Genomic DNA, 27,764 nt, shown 5'->3' on the forward strand with positions numbered 1-27,764 from the left:
GAGCGTAACCCTGTTGTGGTTGCAAGCACAATTGTCATGATTTACTCACAAAAGAATAAAGGACTGGGTACACATGTTTAAGTGTATAATCGACTACAGCTCAGCATTTAACACCATAGTACCCTCAACTCGTCGTCAAGCTCGAGACCCTGGGTCTCGACCCCGCCCTGTGCAACTGGCTACTGGACTTCCTGACGGGCTGCCCCCAGGTGGTGAGAGTAGGTAACAACATCTCCACCCCGCTGATCCTCAAAACTGGGGCCCCACAAGGGTGCGTTCTGTACTCCCTGTTCAACCACGACTGCGTGGCCATGCACGCCTCCAACTCAATCATCAAGTTTGCGGACAGCAAAGGTAGCACCCCCCCTATCTACATCGACGGGACAGTAGTGGAGAGGGTAGTAAGTGTTAAGTTCCTCGGCGTACACATCACGGACAAACTGAATTGGTCTACCCACACAGACAGCGTTGTGAAGAAGGTGCAGCAGTGCCTCTTCAACCTCAGGAGGCTGAAGAAATTCGGCTTGTCACCAAAAGCACTCACAAACTTCTACAGATGCACAATCGAGAGCATCCTGTCGGACTGTATCACCGCCTGGTACGGCAACTGCTCCGCCCAAAACCGTAAGGCTCTCCAGAGGGTAGTGAGGTCTGCACAACGCATCACCGGGGGCAAACTACCTGCCCTCCAGGATACCTACACCACCCAATGTTACAGGAAGGCCATAAAGATCATCAAGGACAACAGCCACTGCCTGTTCACCCTGCTATCATTCAGAAGGCGATGTCAGTACAGGTGCATCAAATCAGGGCCCGAGAGACTGAAAAACAGCTTCTATCTCAAGGCCATCAGACTGTTAAACAGCCACCACTAACATTGAGTGGCAGCTGCCAACATACTGACTCAACTCCAGCCACTTTAATAATGGGAATTGATGTAAAAAAATGTATCACTAGCCACTTTAAACAATGCCACTTAATATAATGTTTACATACCCTACATTACTCATCTCATATGTATATACTGTACTCTATATAATCTACTGCATCTTTCCATCTTTATGTGATACATGTATCACTAGCCACTTTAAACTATGCCACTTTTATGTTTACATACCCTACATTACTCATCTCATATGGATATACTGTACTCGATACCATCTACTGTATCTTGCCTATGCCGTTCTGTACCATCACTCATTCATATATCTTTATGTACATATTCTTTATCCCTTTACACTTGTGTATAAGGTAGTAGTTGTGGAATTGTTAGGTTAGATTACTCGTTGGTTATTACTGTATTGTCGGAACTAGAAGCACAAGCATTTCGCTACACTCGCATTAACATATGCTAACCATGTGTATGTGACAAATAAAATGTGATTTATAAGCTACCAGTTGGTCAACTGACAGATTTCTCAACAAAAAATACCTGGAATAAAGCTTTTCCCTTTCCAGGGAATTCTTGGGTAATATCTTCTTTCCATGCAAGGAAGGCTTCTTCTTCAATGATCTCCATATCGTAGAAGTGGACATAGTAGCGCAGCAGCATACCTGAAATAAACACACACAACACGCAGCAGCAGAGACACAGTTGCAATGAAGTCGACAGAAGAATATCCTACTCGCATGTCCAAAAACGATCAAATAAATTCAAATCTTGATCACTGACAACTAAAGCAAAAGTGAATAGGTTTCCACCAAAATATTAGTTTCAATGACAGCCTGGCAAGTGTAGTGGGGCAGTAAACTACCTCTGGGAAAGTGGCTGGCATGGCAGTGCACCTGCAGGGCGTACAGGGCTGAGACCTGCAGCTGGGGTTGGTCGTGTAGGAACTTCTGCATGACGGGTTTGAAGGCCAGCAGCAGCTGCTTCTCTTGGTCCAGCTGCTCTTTGGAGGGCCCCACCGCCTGCTCCTCTCCACCACTGCCCTCCTCCTCCTCCACACAACACAGCTCCCCTGAGATGTACTGCAAGAAACTGGGAGGAGAGGGGAAGCAACAGTAAGAGCATGGTAAAATGGATACACTAATGAATGCTCCCAAAAGTGTATTTTACACATTCCATTAGTTTGTGTCTTTACCCACCACAGTGTGCATGAAATATTGTGCAAAAATAGACTGAAAGGGCAATTCTGTATTGTGACAAGTACAGTTTAGACTCCACTGTCATATTGGTCTCAAGCCTTGAATGAATACCTTTATTCAACCATAAGCAGTCTAAATAAGATTTCAAACGTAGTCTCCGGGCCTCCGGAGTGGCGCAACGGTCTCAGGCACTGCATCGCTACAGATCCATGGACGACCCCGGGCTGTGAAGCAGCCGACCGAGACCGGGAGACCCATGAGGCGGCGCACAATTGGCCCAGCGTCGTCTGGGTTAGGGAAGGGTTTGGCCAGCAGTAATGTTCTTGTCCCATAGCGCTCTAGCGACTCGTGGCGGAAGGGCGATTGCACACTGATTTCGGCTCACCAGCTGTACGGTGTTTCCTCCGACACATTGGTACGGCTGGCTTACAGTTTAAGCAAGCAGAGTGTCAAGAAGCATTGCTCTCGACCTTCGCCTCTCCCAAAACCGTATGGGAGTTGCAGCAATGGGACAAGACTAAATACCAACTGGATATCACAAAATTGGAGAAAAAGGAGTGACAATTTTTTTTAAACAAAAAGTAGTCTCCATCATGGAGGTTCAGTACCTACCTGGTCATGAGGATGTTGACAAAACCCTTGTCGGTGTGGAGCTTGGGGGAGATGTTGTCTTTGATCCACTTGTAGATGGCCTGCGGTGAGGGGTCTGCCTTGATCTGCAGCAGCAGGTCCTTCTCAAGCTTCAACAGGGGGAACAGGAAGCTCAGGCCCTTACCCTCCAGGATCTCCAACATGCGGTCCTTGTTCTGGTCAATCTCTGGAGGACCAGAACGGACAGACAGGTCAGATTAGCCATAGCATCACTGTCATGGAAGATGAATGTGCTGCAGTCTCTGCTGATACTGTTCAGATATTGTAATCATTAGTCTCTTTCGTTGGTCATCCGTGATATCAAGTGCCTTTAGTCTAATGATTATGAGATGTCATCACATGACAAATTTAAAATCACAGTGAAATCCTTCCATTTCAGTCACTAAAGCACCTTTAGAGGGAGTATGTGGAGAAAGAGGGTTGTCAACCTACCGGGTAGCATCTTTTGCATGTTGACCTTGCTCTGTTGGAAGAGGTCAGTGAGCCACTCCTTGTCCGTGAGCTTGGCAGTCTGCTGCAGACAGAGCAGGAAGAGGGGGAAGTGGGTTCCATTCTCCAGAGGGTGGGCCAGCTCAGACACGCTCACCAGCTCAGATATGAGGGCCAGGGCTGCAAACTGGGCTAGGTAGGATTTCACAAGCGGCACGTCCACCTCGATCTTAGGGCACTGGTCAAGCACATTGAGGAAAGCCTTGGAAGCGAGGATGTAGGGAGAGAGACAAAGTTAGGACAAAGACATTAGTGAGATGAAAACAAAGCTTTACCAAGCGCATCAAAAGTATTTGACATGAATGTCAAAAATATTGCGTGGAAGAGACACATACCTGCATGAAGTTATCCCCGGTAACGAGGCCTTCTGTGCGTAGCGTGTGTATGAGGGTGCTGGCATGCTCCTTATCCTCATCTGACCGGTCCAGCGATACCACAATGATCTTACTCAGCATCTCCGGCAGGAAGTGCTTGGGAGCCTTCATCTCTCTGACACCGTTCACAGCATCATCAATGTTTTTGCTGTTCAGGTATTCCGTTACAACAGTCTCCTAAAGGGGGAGAGTGAAAAGTGAACCTTGTTTAGTGTTGCACGGTGCCAATAATATACATTGTGATAAAGAGTCGTGATACCAGAATTCAGTCACATCGGTACTAAATTGTTGCCTACTGTCATTTTCAGCAGCTCCTCCCTAGCCGGCGGTGGTTTCTTGCTGGTCTTATGAGGTTTCTCATGAATGTGAGGAGGGTTGCTTTTGAGGCCGAGCTGTGGAGACTGGGGGAGAAGTGGGAAGACTAGGTGAACTACATTGGAACAACAAACATGGCAAGCCCTCAAAAGCCCAGTTGGATTCAGAGTTGGGGTCAATTCCATTTTAAGAGGTTAACTGACATTCCAATTTCGTCATTGAACAGCAACGGGAAGAATTTGAATGTCAGTTTTCTTCCAGAATTGAAAATGAATCGACCCCAACCCTGGTTGGGGGTTTTAAAAGGTGAAGTGGGGTGTGCTCTGCTGATCCCTTACCTGTCCCAATGGAGGGGTGTTGGTGCGGGGGGGCTGGGCACTGGGGGGGATCATGGTGGGGATTTGGGGCTGCAGCTTGGGAACCTGGTTCTTATTCAGGAGGAACGACTGAGCTGGTCTCAGGCTGATCTACAACACGAGGAGGGGGGGGGGGTAGCAGAATGGTTAGCATGTTAGAATGGAAACACGTGAACATTTTAATAACAATGTGATACTATGTCAAGTATCACGATACCGTGAAGTATCATCACACCACAGGATTTGCCCCGGCCACCCCTCCCCAGGATGCCTGTTCTTCTCTATACGTTCTGCACATGTGCTGCACAAAAACAGTGTCCCTGATATTCACACCTCTACTCAATACAAGACATTGAATTTAACTTCATACTTTTTACTTTATAATAGAAAAGGCAGGACTTGACATTAACTCTTTTTTTTGCCACTTGTCCCTTGGACAAGTAGGACAGATTTTTTTAGTTGTCCAAAAGATCAAGAGACTTCTAACACCATTTTAATGTCATTGTATGATGCAAGGAACCACTTTACAAAATTAAATGCATCACTATATTTTTTTACCATAGAGAATCAGACAAAAATGTAGCATATAAAATAGTGCAACATTACAATTACAACCAAATACTTATGGCTTAATAAAATTAATTCCCTCCAGGGCTCGAAATTAAGGGCGTCCGGTCGTCCGTGACCATAAAAACAAAGCAAATATGTCCACGGTTCAAAACAGAATCTGGAACAGTTCTGGGACCACTACACATAAAAACATTTTAAAAAGCAAGTGAGGCTGATGCAACAAATCAAACCCTTTAGCTTAAACCGTTCATAAAGTTATATTTCTAAATATTATAAACTCAACAATGCGCTGTGTGTGAGAATGTCCCAAAATGCAATTAGCAGGAAAACACTTCCCAAAAGTGCACAGCACGCCGAGCGGTTATGTGACAGATGAAAATATTTCATAGAAATAAAGTGGAGATCTAAAGATGGGTCAACTAGCATGGGTTACTACTGCAATATGACTATGATTATGCCGTGGGCTGCTGGACAATAAAAGGAACATTGATTCAAAAAACAGTAGAACGTGAGAAATTCTGGTTTCAATGGCATATTTGTTAACTCGAAATGACAAGGTTCCAGTTGAACAAAGTTTACTATACTATATGAACACACTACAAGGTAGCTATTCCACTCATGGCTAGGTCCATCAACAACAAGACTCAGGCGTACTCTTGACTGAGTGATAGCCCCGTAATAACAGAAATATAGGGATACTTAAAACATGAACTTAACAATCTCCCCCTTTTCTTTAAAGACAAATAAAACATAATTAAATGTCTAAGTATTATTCAAGATCCCCATTACAAATGGGTTGTGTGACAGTTTTTAAATTTGTATTACTCAAGCTGCCACTTTCCATTACTGAGAGCCTGTAGGAGCACAAGACCAGATGCTTCTTTTTTAGTCAGACAGTCAGCAAGCTGTTCCTTTGTGGTCGACCACAGAATCCGCTGGATTCTCTGGGCTTGAATAAGTTCCTTGATGCTGTTAAGCTCAAGACAAAGTATTTTCTCTGTGACAGACTTGGTTGACTTCCCAGCATCAACTAATGAGTAGTTGTCAGTGACACAAACTACAGGTAGAAAGTGCCGTTTTGTCTCACCAGTGGTGAGCTCTGAGAACAGAATTGCATGAAAGATAGCATTGTCAATTCCATCCGCAAGAGCAAGGGTTTCTCCAGCAAGTGTGCTTCGGACAACCCTTCTGATCCTTTTTGACTGCCAACAGATAGGTGAGAATCTTTCTCCTTCACCTATTAACACGATTAGATGTCCACCGTGTGCCTCCATCTGTAAGGTTCCCTAGCGAAGCATCACTGAAGACAACTAGTTTCAAAGAGTCATCTTTTCCAACATGCTGAAACTTCAGTCACTTGTTGTGATTTCAGTTTACGAACAACTTTGTTCGCCTCATGAATGGTTTGTACAGTGGCGTGTTTTGTGTTAGATGCCAAGTTGCAACCATCAAACATTACATCAGGTCTACTCGGTCTAGCAACCCATAAAAGGTGTCCTATCTTTGACCTCAATTGATCAGCTTCAATTTCACAGAGGGGAATTCCTTTGTACGGCTTTTGAAGAATCCAGGTGAATGGGTTGAAGATTCTTGATATAGCTCTCCTGTTGCATCAGTATTTTTCCATCAACTGTAATAAACTCTATTCCAACATAACAAAAATGATCATGCCTCTCACGGCCGATCTAGAAAACAGCTTTGAGGTGTGGAATCACAGTTGAAGCAAAGGTCTGTGAGCCACCCCAGATGAAGTCATCAACATGACAGGCAAGTACTCCAGTCACATTGCAGTCTTGATCAAGCCAATAGAAGACTGCAGGATCCACTTGTGACATTTTTCCACCTGTATTCAGCATTGCTGCCTTGACTTTGTTGTACCAGTAGTGATGCATCTGCCAGTCCATACACACACTTTTTTGGTTTCCACAGTGTTCCTTCGCTTTTAGCTTCAGGTGGAGGTCGGATGTGAATGTCCCTTGACAGCTCTGTTCCCTACAAAAATGCAGATTTGATGTCTATGGAATTAAGTTTCAATTTTTTCTGGCAGATCACTGACATCAGCAATCTGAGTGACTGAGGCGCATGTCGGTGAGTCTTTTGGGAGTTCTTTAGCAGCCAGCTCCTCAAAACCTCTAGCCACTAGACGTGCTTTAGGCACTATTCCAGTTAAGGATTATTTTAGGGTACACACCCACCTTGTTGAGACACATTTTTGGCCAAGTCTTTGATTTCCTCAAACACTTCATTTTTCCTCCAATTACTGCACTCATCTAGCTTAGCTGAGTCAAATGACACATCCTTTGTTTCAAGTACATCATCATTTTGAATGTCATTGTTTTTCTAGATTTTCCATTGGTTCAATTCTGATATGATCTACAAGTGACAGGTCTAGACAGCTATTTCAGAGTACTACAAGTTGTACCAGTTCTGGTGTTTTCCTTTGGCTTTTCCTGCTCGTCCAATGACGGTTTCTGTATGTGGAACACCACTTTCTCTGTCCATGTATTTAAGTTTGTCCAGTTTTCAGATTGGAACAACCATGTTCTCTTAATACATGTGGTTGTTGTTGAATGTTTTCCTCATTTGAACACTCAACAGTATTACAGGGGCATGGTTGTAGGTCTCTGTTCCATTTCCTGTGTCAGTTTCAGTGTCCATATCATTGGATGCGACATCTGGTAGGTTTGTGTCTGTTACTGTGTCTGTCATTTTCATTAGGAGACTGATTCTCAGCAACAGCCCCTCTATCTTGTTGATCATTTACTTTCCGCAATCTTGAGTGATGCACCCTGACAATGATGCCTCCGTACCTCAAAAAATATCACACCATCTTGACCAATGACTACTCCCAGTCCTTTCCACTCTTGACAGTCAACTCGTTTGTAGTACACTTTGTTTCCAGTTTCGTACTTCTCATCATCATTATTCCCTGAACTGCTGAGTAACTTCTGAAGTCTGTCAACTGTAGCATGTCCAAACTGTTTGTGAAGCTTGAACAATACTTTGTGTTTTTCTTTTGTTCATGTTCTCTGTGACTTTCAGAATCTCCATGTGCTCTGTCAGTCAGAATCTCATTTTTGCATGGACTCTGTGTGATGTCTGTGTCTAAAATGTTTACACAATAGTGGCCTGAGGTAGTAAGTTCAAGAGTCACTGGTTGTTTAAACATCACTACCTTGTCATTTTTATATCTAGTACAGCCTCTGCCTTCTTGAGGGTAGCTTTGCTACTCTCAAGGATCTGTAGGCACCACCTCTGTTTCAATGTGACACTTTGTCTGACCAATTTTTGCTGGTGTCTTAACTCTCTTGGTAGAATGGACAATTCTCCCATCTCCAAATTTGAAAGTTCTGTTGCTTGGTGTGTCAATCATATTTTGTACTTCTTTCATATTTAGTTCATTGACATAGCTATCAAGCCATTTTGCACCACACACTGTCCGTGTGCATGCAGTATCAATCACAGCAGATCCTAAGGATTCAACTATAAAAATCTCAGTGTCAGAAGCAGATTCATTTGAAAACAGTGTAATGATACACTGCTCTGTGTTTACATTTTCCTCTGTTAGTTTAACTAATTTTTATGAGGACAGCCCTTAACCCAATGGTAAGTGCTTTGACAAATAGCACATTTTGATCTTCCATATTTGTCCAGTGGATTTGTGCCGGGAAATGGCACCCTCTTCTGGTTGTCTTGAGAATGTGACTTGTTGGCGCCTTTTCTCTGCTGCTCAGTGTAATGTGCTGCGTCACTCACTTGCATTCCATCTGCTATTGGCGCGACAGACATTTTTTCACCAAAAATTATTTTAGGTGCCAACTTCATTGATGCAAAAGTCAGCACAGTACAAGCAGTCAAAGCCAACTGTTTCTCCCTACCATCCAGACAGGCAGTATCTAGCAACTTGAAAGATAACACTGCATCCGGGAGAACCATGTCGTACTTGCGCATCCTATTGTACCTCTGTTCGAAATCAATGATGTAGTCAGTCATTGCAACCGAAATATCTCTCGTAACACTGTCAAAGTTTGAATATGCCTCGTAGGCACAGTCTTTCTCTTCTTTAAGAAATATAGAATCCAGTGCTCTGATCAAAGTTCCCATACCGTCATCCTTGTTCAAATCCTCAACGGATATTTCCAGTGCTGTATCTCTCGCTCTTCCTTCGAGCGATAATACCACCGCAAGTGCTTGTTTTTTCTCGTCCAGATTAGTCCAGATTCCAAGTTCATTTTTCCAACTTTCGTACGGCCTCTTCTCGTCGAAGCGAGGTGGCACATTGGTAGCAGAGGATGGTTAATAACTACAATGTTAACTCAAATGACACAACGACAAGGTTACAGTTGAACAAAGTTTAATATACTATATGAACACACTACAAGGTAGCCATTCCACTCAAGGGTAGGTCCATCAACAACAAGACTCCCTGCGCAGGCGCACTCTTGACTGAGTGATAGCCCCGTAATAACAGAAATATAGGGATACTTAAAACAAAAACTTAACATATTACGTGTTAATAAAATAATTCCCTCAACATTTCTATGGTTATATTTTGGCTAGGCTACTTTGAAGGTAAGACATGTCTTCCGGCACCGACAGAGATGGCCGCCTCGCTTTGCGTTCCTAGGAAACTATGCAGTTTTTTGTTTTTTTACGTGTTATTTCTTACATTGGTACCCCAGGTTATCTTAGGTTTCATTACATACAGTCGAGAAGAACTACTGAACATAAGAGCAGCGTCAACTCACCACCAGTACGACCAAGAATATGACTTTTGCAAAGCGGATCCTGTGTTCTGCCTTTCACCCAGGACAACGGAATGGATCCCAGCCGGGGACCCAAAAAAGCGACTTCGTAAAAGGGGGAAACGAAGCGGTCTTCTGGTCAGACTCCGGAGACGGGCACATCGTGCACCACTCCCTAGCATACTTCTCGCCAATGTCCAGTCTCTTGACAACAAGGTTGATGAAATCCGAGCAAGGGTAGCATTCCAGAGGGACATCAGAGACTAACGTTCTTTGCTTCACGGAAACATGGCTCACTGGAGAGACGCTATCGGAGTCGGTGCAGCCAGCTGGTTTCTCCACGCATCGCGCCGACAGAAACAAACATCTTTCTGGTAAGAAGAGGGGCGGGGGCGTATGCTTCATGGTTAACGAGACGTGGTGTGGTTACAACAACATACAGGAACTCAAGTCGTTCTGTTCACCTGACTTAGAATTCCTCACAATCAAATGTCGACCGCATTATCTACCAAGGGAATTCTCTTCGATTATAATCACAGCCGTATATATTACCCCCCAAGCAGACACATCGATGGCTCTGAACGAACTTTATTTGACTCTTTGCAAACTGGAATCCATATATCCTGAGGCTGTATTCATTGTAGCTGGGGATTTTAACAAGGCTAATCTGAAAACAAGATGCCCTAAATTGTATCAGCATATCGATTGCGCAACCAGGGCTGGAAAAACCTTGGATCATTGCTATTCTAACTTCCGCTCCCAGGCAGACTAAATAACTTTTTTGCCCGCTTTGAGGACAATACAGTGCCACTGACACGGCCCGCAACCAAAACATGCGGACTCTCCTTCACTGCAGCCGAGGTGAGTAAAACATTTAAACGTGTTAACCCTCGCAAGGCTGCAGGCCCAGACGGCATCCCCAGCCGCGCCCTCAGAGCATGCGCAGACCAGCTGGCTGGTGTGTTTACGGACATATTCAATCGATCCCTATCCCAGTCTGCTGTTCCCACATGCTTCAAGAGGGCCACCATTGTTCCTGTTCCCAAGAAAGCTAAGGTAACTGAGCTAAATGACTACCGCCCCGTAGCACTCACTTCCGTCATCATGAAGTGCTTTGAGAGACTAGTCAAGGACCATATCACCTCCACCCTACCTGACACCCTAGACCCACTCCAATTTGCTTACCGCCCAAATAGGTCCACAGACGATGCAATCTCAACCACACTGCACACTGCCCTAACCCATCTGGACAAGAGGAATACTTATGTGAGAATGCTGTTCATCGACTACAGCTCAGCATTTAACACCATAGTACCCTCCAAACTCGTCATCAAGCTCGAGACCCTGGGTCTCGACCCCGCCCTGTGCAACTGGGTACTGGACTTCCTGACGGGCCGCCCCCAGGTGGTGAGGGTAGGCAACAACATCTCCACCCCGCTGATCCTCAACACTGGGGCCCCACAAGGGTGCGTTCTGAGCCCTCTCCTGTACTTCCTGTTCACCCACGACTGCGTGGCCACGCACGCCTCCAACTCAATCATCAAGTTTGCGGACGACACAACAGTGGTAGGCTTGATTACCAACAACGACGAGACTGCCTACAGGGAGGAGGTGAGGGCCCTCGGAGTGTGGTGTCAGGAAAATAACCTCACACTCAACGTCAACAAAACTAAGGAGATGATTGTGGACTTCAGGAAACAGCAGAGGGAACACCCCCCTATCCACATCGATGGAACAGTATTGGAGATGGTAGTAAGTTTTAAGTTCCTCGGCGTACACATCACAGACAAACTGAATTGGTCCACCCACACAGACAGCATCGTGAAGAAGGCGCAGCAGCGCCTCTTCAACCTCAGGAGGCTGAAGAAATTCGGCTTGTCACCAAAAGCACTCACAAACTTCTACAGATGCACAATTGAGAGCATCCTGTCGGGCTGTATCACCGCCTGGTACGGCAACTGCACCGCCCACAACCGTAAGGCTCTCCAGAGGGTAGTGAGGTCTGCACAACGCATCACCGGGGGCAAACTACCTGCCCTCCAGGACACCTACACCACCCGATGTCACAGGAAGGCCATAAAGATCATCATGGACAACAACCACCCAAGCCACTGCCTGTTCACCGCGCTATCATCCAGAAGGCGAGGTCAGTACAGGTGCATCAAAGCTGGGACCGAGAGACTGAAAAACAGCTTCAATCTCAAGGCCATCAGACTGTTAAACAGCCACCACTAACATTGAGTGGCTGCTGCCAACACACTGACTCAACTCCAGCCACTTTAATAATGGGAATTGGGGCCTCCCGGGTGGCGCAGTGGTTAAGGGCGCTGTACTGCAGCGCCAGCTGTGCCATCAGAGTCCCTGGGTTCGCGCCCAGGCTCGCGCCCGGGACGTCCGTGGGGCGACGCACAATTGGCCTAGCGTCGTCCGGGTTAGGGAGGGCTTGGTCGGTGGGGATGTCCTTGTCTTATCGCGCACCAGCGACTCCTGTGGCGGGCCGGGCGCAGTGCGCGCTAACCAAGGTTGCCAGGTGCACGGTGTAGCCTCCGACACATTGGTGCGGCTGGCTTACGGGCTGGATGCGCGCTGTGTTAAGAAGCAGAGCGGCTGCTTGGGTTGTGTATCGGAGGACGCATTGCTTTCAACCTTCGTCTCTCCCGAGCCCGTACGGGAGTTGTAGCGATGAGACAAGATAGTAGCTACTACAACAATTGGATACCACAAAATTGGGGAGAAAAAGGGCTAAAAAAATATATATAAATAAAAATAGTAATGGGAATTGATGGGAAATGTCAAATATATCACTAGACACTTTAAACAATGCTACCCAATATAATGTTTACATACTTCTTAACACAGCGCGCATCCAGCCCGTAAGCCAGCCGCACCAATGTGTCGGAGGCTACACCGTGCACCTGGCAACCTTGGTTAGCGCGCACTGCGCCCGGCCCGCCACAGGAGTCGCTGGTGCGCGATAAGACAAGGACATCCCCACCGACCAATTATTCATCTCATATGTATACGTATCTTTATGTAATACATGTATCACTAGTCACTTTGTTTACATACTCATCTCATATGTATATACTGTACTCAATACCATCTACTGTATCTTGCCTATGCCGCTCTGTACCATCACTCATTCATATATCTTTATGTACATATTCTTTATCCCCTTACACTTGTGTCTATAAGGTGGTAGTTTTGGAATTGTTAGCTAGATTACTTGTTGGTTATTACTGCATTGTCGGAACTAGAAGCACAAGCATTTCGCTACACTCGCATTTGCTAACCATGTGTATGTGACAAATACATTTGATTTGATGCTTCATAAAATTACAAACTTAATTGTTTAAAACCTGGACGTTTTATGGTTAAAATGAAGGTTGCACAATATAATTTCCACAAATCTGACAACGTAGACAGATTATTTTCCATATAAAACTGTCTTTTGGAAAAGTGTAAACTACTATTTTCGAAATTAATTATATTTATCAAAAACTCAAACACGGCTTTGACGTCAAGAAAGGAACAGCATGCTGGTGGTTTCGGTGCGTTCTTATTATACCTCAGTGATGAAGGCGAATCAGGCAAGTAGTACTAAAGTGACCAAAGAGTTGTAATGTCATGTTGCAAGCAGATAGCAAGCCAATAAGTGCACCAGGATATGTAAAATTAACTGGCCCACTCAGATCTAGATGGTAGGGGTAAGCCAGCAGGGGTGTAAAAAAATGGGCTATACTAGATTTGTTGCTGATACAGAAATCACAGGATATGGTCTGATGATAAGTTGTCTTGAGGACTTTGTATTACTTGGGTCTTCACCGTCTTTTGTGGACAGTGGCTTCACTCCTGCTGTGCATTCACTCGTGTTCTTCTCGATGTCGCTTTTCCGACATGACTTTGCTCAAATTTGGATTACATTTTTTGGGGGCCCAAAATACTAATGTAAAGCGATATGTCAAATCGAGACTTTTAGTTGGAAGGATGAAACCAATCAGAATGTTTGGTGGGAAAGGTAGTTAGTTGGTGGTTTGGGCTAGAAACTTTAGCTTTTCAGTAATGTAAAGGTGCAAGCATGACTGTCACTGTGCTCCGTTTTTCCTGTATGGCAGTGGCACCCAAGCCTAGTCAGACTGGCTTGACTGTTCTTACCGGCGAAATGAAAAAATACGTATCCGCTTCGCTCGTGCTGAGTGCCGCTCCAATAATTCAACAAATGTAAGAAACCACATCACGGTCTGCAAACCCATGCTCGCCATCACGGCTAGATAACTTCTTAAAACTGATGGGAGATGCACAGAAAGAACAAACGAAAAGAAGCAGCAGAGTATGCTAATGGCTGGTTAGAGGATGTGGCTGGCCGCTCACAGTTGTCAGACATTGGATGAAGCACTCATTCTGATGTGACATATCTGACATCACGCTCTGAACTGTGCTCAGCCCTCAATTTCAATGAGAAACATACAACACTATTTAACGATCATACAAGAAGATCCTTTCACTTCTCTTTTATAGCCCAATGGGTGATACACTGCAGACTTTATCAGGTTATTTTTCAGTGTTTAAAACAACTAATTGACAGAGGTCGGTTCAATTATTTGAATTCCATTTAGTTCCGTTTTTTGTTTGTTTTGTGAGCTCATTGCAAGGTGCACTGCAGTTTCTTTATAGATAAATCAGATCATGCCCGAACTGTGCAATGTAGTACTTGTCCGTTCTGTGTTTCTTTTACGCCTGCTATGTAAGAGAGAAGAATGCGCAATCAAAAGGGGATAAATAGAAAGCAGTTGCTTCGTGAGGTAGGTATTGGTATTCAGCATTCATTAAAGTATTCCTTTTTAAATTTGAAGACATACTAAAATTGTGATTTTGTCAGACAACATAGGTAGCAGCTCTATAGAGATTATACACAATGACCGAAATATTTTATTACATTTATGTGAATAACTAATAAACAGCCATAGGCAGTCACTACCATCATGGGATTTGTATTAATTAGCGCAGTTAATGTTTTTTTATTTGTTTATTATCGAAACCCAAAATTGTGATTATTATTTTTTGTATAGTCAAACAAATCTCAAAAAGCACTAATCGCTCAGACTGGTGGGGAGTGGGTTAATGTACCTCTTCTAGGTTGAGTTGTCCCTTCTTGCTGAAACGTGGAGGCATGTCCTTGTTGGACTGGACCTGCTGTTGCTGGCTCTGGTGGTTCTGGTTCTGGAAATGCTGATTCTGAACCTTTAAAACAGACCAGACAAGAAACATAAATTGGTGGCGCTAGCGGGAAAAGACACATTTCCTTTCCACAAGCAGGAAGAAAGGACAGCTCATCTCTGTTGCACACACATGCTGCAAGTTTACTAAACCATTAATATGGCCAAAATGCTCACGTTATTAAAAATTTAAAATAGCATTGAATCAAATCAAATCCAGTTATTTACCTGGTTGGACTTGATAAAAGGCTTGTTGGCTCCAATTTCAAACGGAGACTGTGGTTGGGGGGAGGTGTTGTGGCCGTTATGTCCGTTGACGTTGAAGAGCGGGTTGGAGCGATGACGTCCCAGAGTGGGAGAGAACCTGTCCTGAATGACCCCCGGGCCCGTCCCTATCCCACCACCTGAGGAGACAGGTTAGAGAGGAGTGAGAATTTACATCTGGCTGTCACATTTTCTCAGTCACAGAGCATGTTTGAAGTAGACTTTATAAGTCAGACTGGGTAGAATCACTGACCTACAAAATCATGTTACATCCCAAATAACTACTCATTTTGTGATAAATGATCCCCTCAAACACGCTGGCAGACAATAAGTGGTTAATGGACGAGACCTAGACAGGCAGATGGACAAACCTACGCCCGTGCCTACCTGGCATTTGTCCAAACATGTCAGCCAATCCCCCGAGAGTCTCCATTTTCATCCTGTTTGGCATAAAAGTGCCTTCCAGGAAGAAGTCCATCCTCATTCCCTGAGCCATGGTCGCTGGGATGAAAACACCCAAATCCTGGGGAGACAAAAACACACTCCAGTGAATAGTGCTCAAAAAGACACAAAAAATACATCCTATTTGTTGCTTCTTGATGTTGTAGTTATATAGCCATGTGCATTCTCTGTCACTCATCACTCTTAGAAACACTGGGCAACTACTGAATAATCATATGCTTCCATTAGTAGATGTGTGAAGGCATTCTCTCTGTTGTGTAATAAGTGAGAGTTGCTTTGGAGAAGAAAAAAAAAGAGACCCGGAGGGGTTGTCAGGAAGCTCCAGTTATAAAATAAAAAGCATAGGGTTGCTGTACCAATAAGCTTGGCCTAAGAAGCCACAGGTAGGGCATCACAGGTTCAAAGATGCTACTTTGACTTAGATGGTGATATACACAGGCTTGTTCTCAATTGGTCTTTCCTCAATTCCTCATGTCCTCTTTCCTCGCCTCCTTCTCAACTGTACTGGATGAGAAGGTCCAAGGTCTCTCCTCCTTTTGAGGATGCGGCAAAGAGAGAGGATGAGATGAACAGGCCATTAATTCCAGTGACTCACTTTCACTGCCTCTTGACGGATCTGGTTTATGGTCTTTGGTCCGTTGTCGATGAAAGCTTTGCGGGGGACCCAGTTGTTGTCTCGCAGCTCTACCGTGTCCTGCAGCAGGAAGCGGATCCTGGCGGGCAATTCCTTGTTGTTCATTAAGGATAACATACGGCCAAAGTACTGGTCCATTAAAGACTGTAGGGCAGAGATAACAGTGGTGTTAGGAGATGGACACATTTCTCACACAGCGGGCGTATTTGGCCAAAGTACTGATACATTTCAAACTGGGGGAGAGATGAACAGTGGTGTCATGACAGAGAAAGAGACAGACATACAGGCCGTAGGGATGACAGCAGACAGACCGCTAGGAACAAGAGAATGTACCTTAGCTTTTTCATGGTCGAGTCTAGGCCCCACTGTTCTCATTATCTGACAGAGGCACTCCAAATCCTCCCCCATATCCTTGAGTTGGACTCTCTTCTTCTTTTCCAAAAGCTAGGAAGAGGGGGATGATGGTATTATACAAGTGGCATATTAGGGACCAGTGCCAGTAGAAAAGTAAAAACTACGAAGAATGTCTAGTTGAGTTCTGCTTTGCAAAGTTGTTTCTTAAGTTGCAAATAATGATAAAAAGGTATACAAAACTAAATCCAAAATAACTACACTGAAATGGTTGAACATACTGTTTTGATGCACTTATGAAGGATAGATTCATGGATGAGGTCGAGTTTGCCAAGTTCCGAGATGAATTTAATGTTGCCAAGCATCTTGATCTTGGCAATGGCACGCTGCTCCTCCTCCTCAGAAGTAAGAGGGTTGTCATGTTTGTCATAGACTGGTAGAAGGAGAACATCAAGTTAGTACAAGTACAATAGGGAGTCAATGAGCGGACTTGTGGTGGGCCTTGTCCCAAAAGAGCCGTGTTGGGGAGTTGTGGTACTCACTTTCAACATTTCTGCTGCGGTTTTCAAATTCATCTTGAAGCTTGGAAATTAGAAGTCTTCTGAAGGTCTGCAAAATCAGGACAACATTTGAGATTGAACATCAGAACCAGTGACATTCTATACAGGCACTTGGGACATAAAGAGAAGACCAGAGTTGGTTCTACACTATTGTACAGCACATACAGATTCCCATACAACTAGACATAACCGTGCAGAAAATAAAAACTTGATGCTTACAGTGCTCTGCTTTTGGGATGTTTGGATCTCGGGCGAAGGGCCATCAAAGTTTGGTGCGTCCTCTGCCAAACGCAGACATAGCTGCGCATAGAGTGAGCTATACTTCGGCTCTTCTAGGGCTTTGTCTACAATCTAGATGGGAGGGAGGAGAGGGGAAAAAATATATTTTCTTTTAATCCATTAAAGCATCAGTTATACATGGAGGATGCCAGGAAATTATAGATTACATTTGCAAAGAGCAGACACGGTTAACAGGAAAATAAATAAGAGGCTTACTTACCAGCAAGATGATTGCTTTAAGGACGAGTTTTGTATCTACGCCCACATTCAGGAGCTCAAGGCATAGCTTGTCAAACTTCTCAGGCGTGAGCTTGTTGAGTATGCTAAAGAGTAAAAGGAGGAGCGGGGAGAGAGAACAGGGACATGTCAACTCATGGGCACATGCATAATCAAGAGGGGTTGGGAAATCAACAAGATTTGCTTGTTAGCCATATAAAGTTGGTGGTTTGCTCTTGTAAACATCTGACAGAGAAGCATGTGCTCATGCAGGCGGCAAGGGCACAGCATAAAACCAAACACATTGAGAACTTTTGAGGAAATAAAGCTTAAACTAATTTGTGGACAAATTGTGTTTCTTGACACTCACCCTCTCACTTTCCTAAAGATTGCATCGTGTCGCTCTTTTTCGTTGCTGGAGTTGGCATCTCGTCTAGTGCTTCGTGAAGGAACCCATTTCGGAGCGCTGTGCCCGGGGGTTTTCCCCAGGAACTCGCTGGAGTAACAGAAAGGAGACTTTGTTGAGCTACGGCACTAAGTGATCATACACCACCAGTACTACATACAGGTGACAGCAAATCACATCTGCAATGCTGGAGAGCAAATACACTGAGGATGACGTTTATCATTCTAGAGAGCATCAATTCCACTCAGATAGAGATCGCATACAAAAAATGCCTTTTAGCTGAAACAGGGTTCCCAGTATGTATTATTTGTGGATCCCTTAGGATGATTTCTGGGAATCATGCCTGTGTGGTAGGCCTACCTGTTGCCGACAGTCTTGGGATAGTGCTGAGGTGCACCCCTACCAACACCTCCCCCCGAAGAAGCACTGTTAGGGTAAACGGAGAACAACTTTGAATATGCAAGAGCAATGCATAGGAATTTTACATGTTTAACTGATTGAAAGAGTTGATCACAGTTTCACACTTTATGTCCTGTAAGTGAGAGTTAAAAAGTGTTGATTGATTTAAGCAACATATGGTTGGTTCCACAAGATTAGTCAATACATTGTCACCCAGAGCCCTATAATTTGCATACAAGACTCTGTTGGCATCTATTCATCTAGGACTATAGCCTACTTCAAGCTAAAGTTACTGTCAAGATGAATCTGGACATACACTGAACAAAAATAAACAACATCCAAACATTTTGAAAGATTTACATTTCATATAAGGACATCAGTTAATTGAAATAAATTAGGCACTAATCTATGGATTTCACATGATTGTGAATATAGATATGCATCTGTGGTCACAGATATATTTAAAAAAATTAAAAGGTAGGGGCGTGGATCAGAAAACCTGTCAGTATCTGGTGACTACCATTTGCCTCTTGCAGCACGACATCTACTTCGCAGAGTTGATCAGGCTGTTGATTGTGGCCTGTGGAATGTTGTCCCACTCCTCTTCAATGGCTGTGCGAAGATGCTGGATATTGGCGGGAACTGTCGTCCACGTTGATCCAGAGCATCCCAAACATGCTCAATGAGTGACATGTCTAGTGAGTATGCAGGCCATGGTAGAACTGGGACATTTTCAGCTTCCAATAATTGTGTACAGATCCTTGTTACATTGGGGCTGTGCATTATCATGCTGAAAAAGTGGTGATGGTGGCAAATGTGCCTCAGGATCCCGTCACGGTCTCTCTGTGCATTCAAATTGCCATCGATAAAATGTAATGGGTTTTTTGTCCGTAGCTTATGACTGCCCATACCATTACCTCACCATGGGGCACTCTGTTCACAACGTTGACATCAGCAAAACGTTGGCCCACACTTCTCCAGAGTGCCAGTGGCCATCGATGGTTAGCTTTTTCCTGCTGAAGTTGGTTACGGTGCTGAACTGCAGTCAGGTAAAATCCTGGTGAGGACAACGAGCACGCAGATGAGCTTCCCTGATACGGTTTCTGAAATTCTTTGGTTGTGCAAACCCACAGTATCATCAGCTGTCCTGGTGGCTGGTCTCAGATGATCCCGCAGGTGAAGAAGCCGGGTGTGGAGGTCCTGGGCTGGCGTGGTTACACGTGGTCAGCAGTTTTGCGGACAGTTTTAAAACGTTGGAGGCAGCTTATGCTAGAGAAATTAACATTCAAGTCTCTGGCAACAGCTTTGGTGGACATTCCTGCAATCAACATGCCAATTGCACGCTCCCTCAAAACATGAGACATCTGTGGCATTGTGTTTGACAAAATGGCACATTGACTGGCCTTTTGTCCCCAGTACAAGGCGCACTTGTGTAATGATCATGCTGTTTAATCCGCTTCTTGATATGACACACCTATCAGGTGGATGGATTATCTTGGCAAAGGATAAATGCTCACCAACAGAGAAGTAAACTAATTTTGGCACAACATTTGAGAGAAATACGCTTTGAGCGTATGGACAATTTCGGGGATCTTTTATTTCAGCTCATGAAACCAACACCTTATATGTTGCGCTTATATTTTTGTTCAGTATAAAAAAAGGCCCATCAGCCATAAAGACATGACAAATCACAATGGACTGACATCGGACCGTGTTACCATCACCATAGTGATATCACCACTGTGGACCAGAACAATGGCAGTTATTCACATTCAACATCTGGAGCATAAAGAGTAACCCACTTTTCCTTGTTTTTGCTGAAGCCATTTGTGTTGCATAATATCCACGGTCTTAATCTTAATGGAAAGCAAGTACATACCTTATTACTAATTATTAAATTAGGCAGATCATATTCTTTGGATAACTCCTGGGAGGGTAAGGAAGTGAGTCCAAATAAATGTTCCCATGTCATAACGATTCATTGCAATATTGACTGTGAAACAACGGTGGAAATTGGGAGAAATTAAGTATTGCCATCGCTGGTTATCCAAAAAGCTCAGGCTCTGGTGCAGAATTAAAAATCAGTACATCTGAAATGGTAGTGGCAGGGGAAAGAGTGACCCCTGAAATCTTTATTGATAAACATTGCTGATTACCATCTCCAAAATATAGAGGAAGAAAAATGTGTCACTGTCTGGTATGACAATGTGCACATTCAGAGTAAGACTACTCATTGCAGCAGTACATTTACCAAACCTAATACTGTAGCTAAAACCCCTTACTAAATCAATGGTGCCTGGTACATTGTTGGTGCTCAGGACATTAAAGTGGCACCCACTCACATACCATTGCACCATTCTTAACAAAGGGCCCATTGAACACAAATATTCTCCATATTTGGCCAAATCACAGTTGATGCTATACTATTTTATGTTATACAGTGTCAGCTTTAGTAATTTTTGGAGCCACGGCTTTCAATGTGGTTTGACTGCATCCTGACCCTAATGCCTCTGGATAACATCAATGTCAAGTGACATGTCCTAGTTTCGTAGATACACTATATACACACACAGAAGTACATGGACACCCCTTCAAATTAGTGGATTTGGCTATTTGTTGCGGACAGGTGTATAAAAATCGAGCACACCGCAAAAGATGGCGCCGAAGAACATGGCTGACGTTTTACATTCTCCCAACCACTTGTGCTATTTTTTTTTTTTTGCGTAACTTATTTTGAACATAATGTTGCTGCTACTGTCACTCATGACCGAAAATAACTTCTGGACATCAGTACAGCGATTACTCACCGCAGACTGGAATAAACTTTTACCTTTAACAAGTCCAACGAGAAGAATGTACTGCTTTCACTGGAAAAGGCCCAGAACAGGACCTGTAATTTGCTTGAAGAAAAGACGCAGGAAAAGGGATGGGGATGGGGCTGCCTTTGAGAATCCGTAGGCGAGCGAGTAAACTCCCACTACTATTCTTTCTTCTTGCTAACGTTCACTTATTGGAAAATATAAAATGATGATCTACGATTAAGATCATCCTACCACCGGGATATTAAAAACTGTAACATCTTAAGTTTCACCGAGACGTGGCTGAAAGACGTTACGGATAATATAGAGCTGGCGGGATTTTCCATGCACCTGTAGAACAGAGAAGCTATGTCTGGTAAGTTGAGGGGTGGGGGTGTGCGTCTATTTGTAAATAACAGCTGGTGCGCAATGTCTAATGTTAAAGAAGTCTCGAGATATTGCTCAGCTGAGGTAGAGTACCCTACGATACGAGCTGTATACCACAATATCTACCAAGAGAGTTCTCATCTATATTATTCGTAGCCATCTATTTACCACTACAGAACGAAGCTGGCACTAAGACCGCTCTCAACCAACTCTGTAAGGTCATATGCAAAGAAGAAAATGCTCACCCAGAAGAGGAGCTCCTAGTGGCTGGGGACTTTAATGCAGGCAAACTTAAATCAGTTTTAACACATTTTTACCAGCATGTCATGTCACATGTGCAACCAGAGAAGAAAAAAAATCCTACACCACCTTTACTCCACACACAGAGATGCATAGAAAGCTCTCCCCCACCCTCCATTTGGCAAATCTAACCACAATTCTATCCTCCTGATTCCTGCTTACAAGCTAAAACAAAAGCAGGAAGTACCAGTGACTCGCTCAATACGGAAGTGGTCAGATGACAGATGCTACACTAAAGGACTACTTTGCTAGCACAGACTGGAATATGTTCCGGGATTCATCCAAAGGCATTGAGGAGTATACCACCTCAGTCATCGGCTTCATCAATAAGTGCATCGACGACGTCGTCCCCACAGTGACCGTACATTCATATCCCAACCAGAAACCATGGATTACAGGCAACATCCGCATCGAGCTAAAGGCTAGAGCTGCCGCTTTCAAGGAGCGGGAGACTAATCCGGATTCTTATTAGAAATACCGCTATGCCCTCAGACAAACCATCAAACAAGCAAAGTGTCAATACAGGATTAGGATTGAATCCCATTACACCGGCTCTGATGCTCATCGGATGTGGCAGGACTTGAAAACTATTACGGATTACAAAGGGAAACCCAGACGCCGAGCTGCCCAGTGACGCAAGCCTACCAGACGAGCTAAATGCATTTTAGTCTCGCTTCAAGGCAAGCAACACTGAAGCATGCACAAGAACACCAGCTGTTCCGGATGACTGTGTGATAACGATCTCGGTAGCCAATTTGAACAAAACCTTTAAAACAGGTCAACATTCACAAAAACGCTGGGTCAGATGGATTACCAGGACATATCCTCAAAGCATGCGCCGACCAACAGTCAAGTGTTTTCACTGACAATTTAAACCTCTCCCTGACCGAGTCAGTAATACCTACATGTTGTTTCAAGCAGACCACCATAGTCCCTGTGCCCAAGAAAGCAAAGGTAACCTGCCTAAATGATTACCGCCCCGTAGCACTCACGTTGGTAGCCATGAAGTGCTTTGAAAGGCTGGTAATGGCTCACATCAACAGCATCCTCCCGGACACCCTAGACCCACTCCAATTCGCATACCGCCCCAACAGATCTACAGATGACACAATCTCAATCCACACTGCCCTTTCCCACCTGGACAAGAGGAACACCTATGTGAGAATGCTGTTCATTGACTACAGCTCAGCGTTCAACACCATAGCACCCACAAAGCTCATCACTAAGCTAAGGACTCTGGGACAAAACACCTCCTTCTGCAATTGGATCCTGGACTTCTTGTCGGGCCGCCCCAGGTGGTAAGAGTAGGCAACAACAAGTCTGCCACGCTGATACTTAACACTGGAGCCCCTCAGGGGTGTGTACTTAGTCCCCTCCTGTACTCCCTGTTCACCAATGACTGTGTGGCCAAACTCCAACACCATCATTAAATTTGCTGAGAACGACGAGACGGCCTATAGGGAGGAGGTCAGAGAACTGGCAGTGTGGTGCCAGGGCAACAATCTCTCCCTCAATGTGAGCAAGACAAAGGTGCTGATCGTGGACGACTAGAAAAGGCGGGCCAAACAGGCCCCCATCAATATCGACAGGGCTGTAGTGGAGCGGGTGAAAAAGTTAAGTTCCTTGGTGTCCACATCACCAATGAACTATCATGGTCCAAACATACCAAGACAGCCGTGAAGAGGGGACGACAAAACCTTTTCCCCCTCAGGAGACTGAAAAGATTTGGCATGGGTCCCCAGATCCTCAAAAGGTTCTACAGCTGCACCATCGAGAGCACCCTGACCGGTTGCATCGTCGCCTGGTATGGTAACTAACGGCATCTTCCCGCAAGGCACTACAGAGGGTAGTGCGTACAGCCCAGTACATCACTGGGCCAAGCTTCCTGCCATCCAGGACTTATATAATAGGCGGTGTCAGAGGAAGGCCCTAAACATTTTCAGCGACCCCAGTCACCCAAGTTATAGTTTTCTCTGCTATCGCAAGGCAAGCGGTACCGGAATGCCAAAGCTAGGACCAAAAGGCTCCTCAACAGCATCTACCCACAAGCCATAAGACTGCTGAACAATTAATAAAATCACCACCGGACTATTTACACCCCCTGTTTGTACACTGCTGCTACTTGTTGTTTATATTATCTATGCATAGTCATTTCACCCCTACCTACATGTATAAATTACCTCAACTAACATGTACCCCCGCACACTGACTCGGTACCGGTACCCCCTGTATATAGCCTCGTTTTTGTGTTACTTTTTGTTACTATTTTTTACTTAAGAAAATATTTGCCAAATAGACTAAACTCTTCTTGAACTGCACTGTTGGTTAAGGGCTTCTAAGTAAGCATTTCACGGTAAGCCCTACACTTGTATTCGTGACGAATAAAGTTTGCAATCTCCATAGATAAACATTGGCAGTATAATGAATGACCTTACTGAAGAGCTCAACGGCTTAATGCGGCACCGTCCCAACGAGTCTGTTCGTCCAATTTCTGCCCTGCTGGAGCTGCCCCGGTCAACTCTAATACCCTGACTACACCGATCGCGTCGCGTGCGTGAGCATTGCAAAATAAATGTAGGAATCTATGCTATTCAATTATTGCGCACACACACTGCACGCGAACGTCTGCGTTGCCAAGGGCTAAAATATAAGTAATTCCTATTGCTGATGCAGATTGCGCTGCAAGTCCTGCCCCTCCCATCTCCTCATTGGTTTACAGAAGCAGGTACCCACATGCCATCTCCTCATTGGTTATACCCACGTGGGTGACAGAGACTATGCTGTTGAATTGCTGTACTATGTTGTAATAGCAACAATATCAGACATTATAAGAAGTCAGGGACCTGATTTTCAGAAAAGCAGCATACTGATCCATGACAGGTGGGGTATGAGGTACAAATGACACAGCAAAGAGGATGCTGCTTGATGAAACCCCAGTGTGTGTGTTTGGAAATGTCCCCTCAATATTTAAAAGGATTCCTATTGGGGGAAGAACATACCTGAAACGAGAAGCACCCCCTACTGCAATCACACTCTCCACTTTGGCGGCTTGACAAAGATGAATCTTTAAAAGAATAATAATAACAGGGAGGGGTGGGGAAAACAGTGCTGTAGGAGAGAAAGATATGGATCATGCATTAGTATCATGAGTTACCAAAAATGATGATGTATTCAACTAAGATAGATTCTAATCCTGACTTTGTCTGGTGCAAAGACTAGGTAGCTAACTTCAATTATACGGAACAAAAAAGATATATAACGCAACAATTTCCTTGATTTTACTGAGTTACAGTTCATATGAGGAAATCTGTCAACTGAAATAAATTCATTTGGCCCTAATCTATGGAATAAAAATGACTGGGAAAAGAGATGTATCTGTTGGTCACAAATAGAAAATTAAAATGGGCCTCAGGATTCGTCACGTTATTTCTATACATTCAAACTGCCATCGATAAAATGCAATTGTGTCCGTTGTCTGTAGCTTATACCTGCCCATACCATAACCCCACTGCCACCATGGGGCACTCTGTAAACAACGTTGACATCTGCAAACCGCTCGCTCGCCCACATGCCATAAAAGCGGTCTGCGGTTGTGAAGTCGGTTGGACATAGTGCCTCATCATCAGCCTCCAGTATTTATGCTGCAGTAGTTTATGTGTCGGGGGGCTAGGGTCAGTTTGTTATATCTGGAGTACTTCTCCTGTCCTATTCGGTGTCCTGTGTGAATCTAAGTGTGCGTTCTCTAATTCTCTCCTTCTCTCTTTCTCTCTCTCGGAGGACCTGAGCCCTAGGACCATGCCCCAGGACTACCTGACATGATGACTCCTTGCTGTCCCCAGTCCACCTGGCTGTGCTGCTGCTCCAGTTTCAACTGTTCTGCCTTATTATTATTCGACCATGCTGATCATTTATGAACATTTGAACATCTTGGCCATGTTCTGTTATAATCTCCACCCGGCACAGCCAGAAGAGGACTGGCCATCCCACATATGCTCTCTCTAATTCTCTCTTTCTTTCTCTCTCTCGGAGGACCTGAGCCCTAGGACCATGCCCCAGGAATACCTGACATGATGACTCCTTGCTGTCCCCAGTCCACCTGACTGTGCTGCTGCTCCAGTTTCAACTATTCTGCCTTATTATTATTCGACCATGCTGGTCATTTATGAACATTTGAACATCTTGACCATGTTTTGTTATAATCTCCACCCGGCACAGCCAGAAGAGGACTGGCCACCCCACATAGCCTGGTTCCTCTCTAGGTTTCTTCCTAGGTTTTGGCCTTTCTAGGGAGTTTTTCCTAGCCACCGTGCTTCTTCACCTGCATTGCTTGCTGTTTGGGGTTTTAGGCTGGGTTTCTGTACAGCACTTTGAGATATCAGCTGATGTACGAAGGGCTATATAAAATAAATTTGATTTGATTTTCTAAAACGACATTGGAGGCGGCTTATGGTAGAGACATCTATGTTCATAATTCTATGGCAGCAGATATGGTGGACATTCCTGCAGTCAGCATGCCAATTGCACACTTCTTCAAAACTTGAGACATCTGTGGCATTGTGTTGTGTGACTAAACTGCACATTTTAGAGTGGCCTTTTCTCCCCAGCACAAGGTGTACTTGTGTAATGATTATGGCGTTTAATCAGCTTCTTGATATGCCACATCTGACATGTGGCTATATTATGTTGAAATATTATAAAATGCTAAATAAAACATGTACTCGCTTTGGTAACGTGATATCAGCAATTTGTGATATAAGCTAGCTAACAATAACTCATGCTACCTCAAACGTTAACTACCCAGCATACATTGAACGTAGCCGCGAGATAGTTAGCTAGTAGGAAGTATTGTGTTCAACTGCTGGTCATGTCATTAATTTGTGGAAAACAAAGATGTTCGTAATGTTTCAATATGTGTCGATAAAACGCCGGTAACCGCATGGCAGCATTAAAACATGACCATGTTATTCCATCACGACGCCATTTTATGCAGTAACAATCAGCTGGCGAGGCTAGCTGGCTTGCATCGGGCAGCCATTTTGGTTAAAATGATGCGAATTTGTAAGGAATTGCAAACTTACCTTCACTAAAAGAACTTCAGTTTTATTGTTTGGGTGGCCACCAAAGAAGAAATGTAAAATCTTGAAAATAAAAGCAAATTTGGAAGCGTGCGAAAGCCAGCGATATCAGGTACGAAAAGTAGCTAGCTAGCTAGACGTATACTGTCTGCTGCTTCGTGCTGGAGAATAATGATGCGTTCAAGACAACTGGGAACTCGGATAGTTCCGACGTCAGTGCGTCCAAAACAACAGAACTCGGAGGGGGAAAAAACAGCTCAAACTCGGGAACTGTGACTTCTTTCTTGAAATATGTTTTGCCGACCACGAAGATCACTGACGTTATGGTTCGACCTTTATTTTTTCGAGTTCCCAGTTGTCGTGAACCGATTGAAGTCAGAAGTCGGAGTTTTCCGAGATCCCAGTTGTTCTGAATGTGACATTAGACTAAAAAGTAGCCTATCTACGACGTCATTCTTGAAATTTCACAATATGCGGTGTCATTTTTAAGAAATGGGGTGTTATTCAATTGTTGTGGAGTGTGCAACTTTTCTCCAGTAAAATTACCCATCAGTCTAAATTTCACGAACAAGCCCGGAAACTTTTATGTCCACAGCTTCTCCCCACACACACCACCTATGTAGAACAACAAATATTTTTGTTAAAACCAAGTCTTTATTCTTCCCTAAGTGGTTAGAAAAATATTTGAAATTGATTTATTTGATAAAGGGAATATATGCTCTTATAGAACATTTTTAGAAACGACTTCCCAATACATGATTCTATATACAGTTGAAGTCGGAAATTTACATCCACCTTAGCCAAATACAATCCTAGTACAAATTCAAAA

At 44.2% G+C, this 27,764-nt stretch overlaps 1 protein-coding gene across 1 annotated transcript in view; it reads right to left on the reverse strand.

Annotated features, from left to right (window-relative positions):
• The window catches only part of LOC110524413 (eukaryotic translation initiation factor 4 gamma 2), a 29,061-nt gene extending 1,522 nt beyond the window's left edge, over nucleotides 1–27,539 (reverse strand). Inside the window, exons 1-20 of the mRNA XM_036979394.2 lie at nucleotides 26,939–27,539; nucleotides 24,860–24,968; nucleotides 18,337–18,402; nucleotides 17,941–18,066; nucleotides 17,575–17,677; nucleotides 17,295–17,426; nucleotides 17,058–17,124; nucleotides 16,797–16,948; nucleotides 16,498–16,608; nucleotides 16,126–16,308; nucleotides 15,456–15,591; nucleotides 15,033–15,208; nucleotides 14,716–14,829; nucleotides 4,256–4,384; nucleotides 3,899–4,003; nucleotides 3,564–3,779; nucleotides 3,172–3,430; nucleotides 2,701–2,905; nucleotides 1,755–1,981; nucleotides 1,433–1,554 (exon numbers count right to left, since the gene is read on the reverse strand). Coding sequence (XP_036835289.2) covers nucleotides 1,433–1,554; nucleotides 1,755–1,981; nucleotides 2,701–2,905; nucleotides 3,172–3,430; nucleotides 3,564–3,779; nucleotides 3,899–4,003; nucleotides 4,256–4,384; nucleotides 14,716–14,829; nucleotides 15,033–15,208; nucleotides 15,456–15,591; nucleotides 16,126–16,308; nucleotides 16,498–16,608; nucleotides 16,797–16,880 — 2,067 coding nt within the window. The 5' untranslated portion in view covers nucleotides 16,881–16,948; nucleotides 17,058–17,124; nucleotides 17,295–17,426; ... (3 more) ...; nucleotides 24,860–24,968; nucleotides 26,939–27,539. The remainder of the gene's footprint in view (nucleotides 1–1,432; nucleotides 1,555–1,754; nucleotides 1,982–2,700; nucleotides 2,906–3,171; nucleotides 3,431–3,563; nucleotides 3,780–3,898; nucleotides 4,004–4,255; nucleotides 4,385–14,715; nucleotides 14,830–15,032; nucleotides 15,209–15,455; nucleotides 15,592–16,125; nucleotides 16,309–16,497; nucleotides 16,609–16,796; nucleotides 16,949–17,057; nucleotides 17,125–17,294; nucleotides 17,427–17,574; nucleotides 17,678–17,940; nucleotides 18,067–18,336; nucleotides 18,403–24,859; nucleotides 24,969–26,938) is intronic.
• Between the last annotated feature and the right edge of the window lie 225 nt (nucleotides 27,540–27,764).

The sequence above is a fragment of the Oncorhynchus mykiss genome, chromosome 1 (genome assembly GCF_057628025.1).
Source record: "Oncorhynchus mykiss isolate SJ-2025 chromosome 1, ASM5762802v1, whole genome shotgun sequence".
NCBI lineage: Eukaryota > Metazoa > Chordata > Actinopteri > Salmoniformes > Salmonidae > Oncorhynchus > Oncorhynchus mykiss.